The sequence below is a fragment of the Octopus sinensis genome, unplaced genomic scaffold (genome assembly GCF_006345805.1).
Source record: "Octopus sinensis unplaced genomic scaffold, ASM634580v1 Contig08738, whole genome shotgun sequence".
Classification (NCBI taxonomy): Eukaryota; Metazoa; Mollusca; class Cephalopoda; order Octopoda; family Octopodidae; genus Octopus; species Octopus sinensis.
Genome location: NW_021831285.1, coordinates 116,215 through 123,858, shown reverse-complemented (window position 1 = coordinate 123,858; position 7,644 = coordinate 116,215). Strand labels below are relative to the sequence as shown.

Below are 7,644 nucleotides of genomic sequence, written 5' to 3'. Positions count from 1 at the left end.
CCGGCTCCCCTGAAAGACCTGATCAAGCTGAACCTCAGTCTGTTTGCAAATACCCCGACAAATGCGGCCCGCCGCTCGGTGCGATTTTGTGGGGGCTCGTGGGAAGATCACCGAGGGAGGATGAGGCCCTTGGTTGAGTGCATCGGGATGACGTGACGTTTGCGCGGTTTTTACCGTGGTCTTGATGTATTAATAAAATAAATAATAAAGTAGACGTATGTTCAAATACGTTAAATTCTTGGCATATTTCTATTTTAACCCTAAGATATCTTTCGTAATAAGTCTCGCTGAAACACGAATTATGTCGTAGTAATAAACTGTTTTATGGACAGCGTATGTTGCAGTGAAATAAACATTTTATAAGTGTTTTTTTCAAGTGCATTCCCATCTGAAGTAGACTTGAACGAGCTGCTATTAAATGTTTAATTTTTAATGATTAATGTGATAGTATTAGTTAAGTCTGAGTCCCTAAACTCATTCCTCCGATTGTCAACACAGCATTGACAATTTCGTTAGAACGGTCCAAACGCTTTCCAATTTTTGGCAAATTTTTAAAATAATGCATTCCCAGAATGTGTTTCTGTCTTACAGTATTGATGATGTTTGGGGAATAAGTCTACAATTTGTCAATTTGAGACAACCTGGTCAATGTCTGTGACCCTGTAATGAGAAACCGCCTCATGTTTGGTCACAACCAAGCAGTTCCAGGGGGACCATTCCATGTTCTTATTCCAGCGAATACAGCACAGATCAAATATGTCTTTGTGACTGCTAAAAAAACTCCGAGATTGCCAAATGTTGTAGATCAAATGCCGAAAGTCGGGTTCCTCTAATTATATTAAAAGATTAACCTTAATAATATGCACAATTCTCGAATCGTCATCGTACTGTTGTTCCTCAGCCTTTAATTCGTTTAACATGACACGGAAATGGTGGAAATATGCCCTCTTGCGTGCCTGGTTGTCCGTGCGATCACAGTTTATGCACTTGTTTATGGATAGCGAGCGGTTTGAGATGACAAACTCACGGGAACCTCCATATTTCCCGCAATTACAACAACAAAATAAATTTTTAGCGAAATATGTATCTTCGTGGTAGTGCTTACATATAGTAGGGAACACTATACTTTGGTAAACTCGGAGATTCTGGGATTAAACAGGGGATTCTCCAAAAATCGAGCAAAGAGGTTGGACAGACGCAGTCTGAGCCCTCCTAGTTTGCTCACCTCTACTTCTCTGAGCAACAACGATGCTTCTCGGTCTGCCAAATTGCAGATTTCCCGTCCAAGTTTTGAGTTATATTCCCAAGTAATATAAACAAATATACTGAGACAGTGTTCTTCAGAGTCAACAAAATGTCCAAGCGTTCATCGGTGGTCAGATAATGCAAATTTAGGGACGAGTATATATTATTTAGTTCCCGCGCTCGAATTGTGTAAGCGTTGTCCACGTGGCACACACCACCAGAAGTGATCTTCCATTTTAGGGGTTCGGCTGCCTGTCTTGATTAACCTTGAGTGGAATACTTTGTTAAATAGTTTTTGTAAGTTTGATTCTTTCTGTTCTTGTAGTACAGCGACACGCCTCCGATCGATGGATTGGATGAGAGAAACATGTTGAAGATTCAGTTCATAAAGATGTGCTTTTCTATCTACAATGTCGGGGATTTGATCGGTAATTAATTTTATTTGTTCGGCCTTCCATTCTAAATTTAAATTAATAAATATTATTTAATTAATAAAAAAATCATACTTTCTAATAGATTGTATAAAAGATCAAAGTCTTCTTTGGTTTTTGGATTTATTCTACGCTCGTAGTCTTTACAAATTTTTTGGTCTCGTTCGAAAACAATTTTCTTTTCAATTTCCTCTTCCCAAAGTAATTTTTCCTTTCTTTTTCTTCGTAAATCCTCAACGTAGGCCGCAGCGAGCCACCGACGTACATATTTTTGTATGGTGATTGCCTGTCAACTTAACTTCTCTAAAGAAACAGCGGATATCCTCATGCGAGTGATCTCTTCATAACTCATGTACGTTTTGGGTATCAGAAAATGGCAATTTCGTTTGCTCGTGTAAACGCCCAGTCCGTCCATTTGAGTGGATGCATCGTTCAGAGTTTGTACAGCACTAACCAATTTGTTGTCATTCAGCCTACTCATTTTTAATTTCGAAGGTCTGGGAATCCTGAGGAAATCTGTCGACGGGGTGAGGTGGAATTGGCTTAGGGTCTGACTGGGTCCCTGAGTTGTAATACTTGACTCCTGTGTGCTTGTTAATATAGCCCGTGAGTGTGCCCTTTATTTGGCTGACTTTATATTAAGTTGATGTATTATACTTTGGTTATTTTTATCTAATAAGCTATCGGTTTCTGTAGCCATGTTTGACATATTTTATAAATCAATTTTTAATGGGCAGTACGATTTCGACAGAATTTGGTTTACTTGGAAACCTTTATTTGATAGAAAAAATAAAAAATAAACAAATAATTTATGCATTTTTTAAAAAATCTTTCCCTTGATTATTTAAAACAGAACAGAAAGGTTTATTTTCTAGATTACAAACTCGTCATTAACTAACTAAAAGAGAAAATGCAAGAATCAAAACAAAGCCAAGGAGAAAGAACCGAGTTTGTTTTTGCTGATTGGGGCAAACTGAAACGAGACATCATATGTTCCTTTAACTAAAAGGAAAATTACCCCATGCATCACTATTTACTTATGTGATGCAATAATTTATTAATGGATCGTAAGATCCCTTCAACTTTGTGATTAATTTGAATTTTAAATCCAAACTATACGCCAATTTAATTAAAAATCTCCGTATTTCATCCAAAAGCTTTATGTGTTTCGTTCCCTCGCTGCTTTTGAAACATTCCCGTAATCCATAGATCAGCAATGGTTCTGCTGATTATATGATTATTAAAAGATCCAGATTCATCTACAACTATTCCGAAATATTTTAGATTTTTCTCAGATTTTATTACTCAAGTATCAATACAAAAATCACGTATCCTTCTACTCTTACCAATCCAGGACAGTACTTTTTCAAAAGATAGAGACAAGCCTTTATCTTTAAACCATCTTCAATATGACCAAGAGTTCTTTTCCATAATATTGATTTGCTCATGGAAAGATCCATAAGTAAAATATCATCTGCACAAATGATCATCTCCATGTTAGGATGATCCACTTTAGGAATGTCGCACACGACACAATTAAATAAAAGTGGACTGATGACAGATCCCTGTGGAACTCCTCTCATAAGCGAGATTTTTTTCGAGAGGAAACTCTTCATCCAAACTAAGGCCGTCTTTTTGATATTGAAATTGTGTAAAGTTTGTAATAAACCGGCATGCCAGACACTATCAAACGCTTTTGATATGTCTAGAAATCTGGCAGTAAGATATTCTTTTTTTCTTTGTGCAGTATAAATAGCCTCCTTTATTAGCGAAAAGCAATTTCCAGCGCCCCTGCCACGCCAAAAACCCCATTGCTCTTGCAAAAGGTATTGATTATCCTCGATATAAGTTGATAGTCTGTTAAAAATAATTTTTCCATGATTTTGGAGATTGCGCATATGAGGCTAATTGGCCTGTAATTCAGCAGGATCCGAACTCGGCTTGCGCTTCTTTGAGATCATCCGAACAATTGTCCTCTTCCACGTTTCGGGAACATGCCCGGTACTCCACGAAGAATTAAATAATTTCTATAATTCATATAATAAAGGCGTTTCCGCCTTTTTGAAGATAATCATCGGTATGTAATCCAAACCGGGAGATTTATTTTTACATCCATTTATTGCTAACATGATTTCTTCCATAGAAATTGCTCCACATAATGGTTCCTCTGTAAGCGATGGCGTTTTCTAAAGACACATACCATTTTGTATAGTCCGTGAAATCACCGACAAAGGGTCCACCTCTTGAATCCGAGCTAGCTGTTCTCTTAACTTCTCAGGTACTTCACCATTCGGAATTAGATTGTTTTCATTTGACCTGAGTTTTATCTCTTTTTTTTTATCGAAACTCATCTTTAAGAAAAGTTTCCAAAAATTCGGATTTTATGAGAGAGTTTAGAGTTCTCCTTTACTATGTTCAAGATTTTTTTACGAAAAAGTTTAGATTGCTCTTCATTTATCAATCGATTTTTTATGAGAAGAGAAACCTCTTGTTTCCATAATTCTCCAAATAATTTGTAATAACTTTTCTTATTCTTTCATCCAGATCATTGATCTTATCACGATTTTATATTTTTAATTTTCGAGCATTTGCCAATTTCATTGCCACATAAAAATTAAAGTGATTCCAATCAATGTTGTTGATATTATAACCAATAAATACATGCTCAACGAAAATTGATCCAATTTGTAATTTCATCGTTTGTGGAAGATAAACAATCCTAATTGCCAACAATAAACAATCCTAATCTATCACCAATTTGTTGCTGAAAATGGTTAAGCTCTTCAGAAGTGAAAATTTGAAAGTTCGAAGATTCCTTTATTTCAAGTAAACATTTTTTATCTCGATTAGATTTCACGCATCCATATTTAAAATGTGTGGCATTGCAGTCTCCAATAAGAATTGGATTTTCATTTCCTTTCATAAAATTCTTAACGATCTACGAATAGTCCTTCAACCTTTTGGAGTGTATCTCCAATGGTTATCCATCCAATAGAAGTTTTCAAATTATTAACTAATTCACATAAATTTTTTTCAATGATTCTTGGATTCAGAACTTCCACAGACTTTTTTTAATAGGTTGATGTTCCTGTGCCAGCGTTAGCACCAGGATACCAATGAATACCAACCATTGCCGTAATCCGTGCCAACTGTTTCGCAATCCGTGAAACTGGGAGGGCATCCTAAACTGCAATCATTGAACGATCGTTATGTGTCTAATTTTTTTGAAATATTATCAAATTTAAATTCAAAAATGACTACGTCATTTGCAGTATTTCTAACAAATTGCATTCCGAACAATTTAAGTCGTTAGAAAATAATACGTTTGATATTCGTTTAAATCCGAAGAATATAATATTGAAGACGGCGAAAGCAGACTTATAAGAACAAATTCATTCATTTGATATATAACTGAACTTCAAAAGAAATATTGTATCAATCATAATCAAATTATAGTTACTATAGAAATCACTTTTATTTAAATAGATCAAAGAATGACGAATGAGGAAATGAACAAACAATCTAAAAAAGAAATGAGAAAATTAACAAGTAAACAGCGAGACATGGTTAATAATACAAATTACCCATTTCGGTAGATCTATGCCTTAAATTCCAAACTGAAACAAATTGAAGAAGAAAACTTTAATAAATTGACTCAAAATAACATTAACACAGCTAATAATAATGTCTAAATGACTATCATTATGGCAACTAGAACTAAAAAGTAGACTACACTCCACCTAATAAACCTTCCTTTGATATAATTATTAGTATTCTCTAAATATTTCTAAAAATGAACTTGGGATTCGAACCAATGACCTTCTGAATAAATAATGACAATAAATAAAAAAAATAAGAACGTATTTAAGTACTAAATTTGTCAATAGTCTTACTGACAATATCAATATGCTCAATTAGAGAGTTCAGGGAGAGTCTCTGTGAGTGGAGATCGTTTGATCTAATTTCGCTAAGTCGATAGTTTATAATAATTTTACAATATTAAAATATTCTCTTCAATTCTCAACGTTTTGACAGACCCTGATCGTTTCGGCTCCTTATCTACCAAAAGACTGTTGTAGGCAATTGCTGCATATTCAGCATTTTCGAATGGAATTTTGAGTGTTCTAATGCGATTAAAATATTATAAAATATACGCAGATGGCAGACTACGCACAGAGTCACGCATTAAAAAATATATTCAAATATATATTGTCTTTTTAATTTATTTATTATTAAATAATAAAATAGTAAAGGGACTAAATCGAGACCAAAAAATGAAAAAAACTCTAAAAATAGTAACTACTGGGGTAATAAACGAATGGAATATCCACGGGAATAACCCCGGAATCTTGTGCCTTAGCGAAATGTACCTCGACTTGTTTGTACTGTTTTACACACAGCCCTAAACGTGCTCAAAAAAACAAAACCGACTTTACGGATAGAAAATAATTTGCATGTGTTGAAATCGACAAAATGTTCCAAAAGTCTCCAATTCTACAAAACAAGTGCGCTCCTAACCTCGTGATGAACCAGAAGTCTCTCATCTCGGCAAATAGGACAGGGATAGCACGTGGTGTATTTTTCTTTGTACTAAACGATGCACTCAGTGAATAATACACTGCAGGCCCTTCTCGGCAATTTCCGTGTGGGGTCATTTCTGCGGTAATAGTTCCAGACTGGCTTGCCCATGTATGTGTTCTCAAATTCTTTTTGCTCAGGGAAGTGGGATACCTTCGCTGTCGATGTAGATTATGGAATCTGTGAGTGAGGCCTGACGGTAGGACTTGTTCTTCATGTTTGGCCAAAGAGCCGCCAGTTTTAGGTTGAATGGATCGGCAAAACTCGCATTGCTTTCTGCCATTCGTCTTTCTCTGGATTCCTTATGTTTTTGTTCTTCTCTGTCTAATTTTGAAGGATCGATGATTATGGGTGCTCTCGAAAGAACCGAAAAACGAGGAAAACGAGTTAACATTGGTCCCACAAGAATATAAAATTATTTTAAAATTTTCGTGCTGATCATTCGTTCTTTTATTAGTATAACGAGTTATTTTTTGAAATATATTTCACTTTTTATTATGACTCAGAAGTGACAAAAAATAGTGTCTTTCAATAAAACAAAAATTCATTCTGATACGGTAGGGATGGCCAACCTTTTTTACCGGCAAGCTACTTTCCATATTGCGATTTTTGGCGATTGATTTATAAATTTTAATTACAAAATTTTTATTTTATAATTAAAAGTTAATGAATTTTTTGGCATTATAATTCTCTTCCGATTATTCCGAATTTTGGCTCGTATAAGCTTATTGCTATTCTAATTCAATCCCAAGGATGGTCATTCGTTAAACGGGTCCTGTATTGAGATTGTATCATTTTCATGCTTTGAAATGATGTTATGTGCTTCCAAAGAATGAAAGAATTCGTTGATAAAAATCTATTAAAATTGAATATTTTTTTGAAGGCATAAATCTCCAAATTTTTACATTTGAATATGATTTTAAAGTGAGATCATTTTAGATTCATAATTTTTATTTTAATTTTTCTTGACTCAACTTCAAGACTCAATAATTCTAAATCAAATTCATTCAGTTTTGTGGCAATATCAATTAAAACTGCCAAGTTTAATAACCAATCACGATATTCAAGAAAATATCAATGATTGTTGTTTTCTTTGGATAATTCTTTAACAACGCATATCAATAGTTATCTTACGTGGGAATTGCCATTCTATTTTGTCTTCTGCCGATAATTAGACGTAGAATTAAATAATGAAAAACTCGTTGAAAGTAAAAAAAATACAATTCTTTAACATATAATAATTATTTGAAATGAGTGAAAATTAATCCTTTGCTTAACCATCTTGTGTCACAATGTAAAAGCATCGACTTGCATCGACTTTTTTAATCTTTTTTTAAGGCATTGGCTCGGGTGGAATTAATAAATTTAACGGTGATCTGCATAACATAAT

At 34.4% G+C, this 7,644-nt stretch overlaps 1 protein-coding gene across 1 annotated transcript; it reads right to left on the bottom strand.

Moving 5' to 3' along the window:
- Positions 1–459: 459 nt before the first annotated feature.
- Positions 460–6,648, bottom strand: LOC115227960 (IQ and ubiquitin-like domain-containing protein). The gene is given in 8 exon segments (XM_036498788.1): positions 460–833; positions 1,127–1,324; positions 1,327–1,494; positions 1,526–1,704; positions 1,752–1,962; positions 3,023–3,186; positions 5,261–5,293; positions 6,408–6,648. Coding segments are annotated over 8 exon segments (1,401 nt in total). The 3' UTR covers positions 460–626.
- Positions 6,649–7,644: the final 996 nt, after the last annotated feature.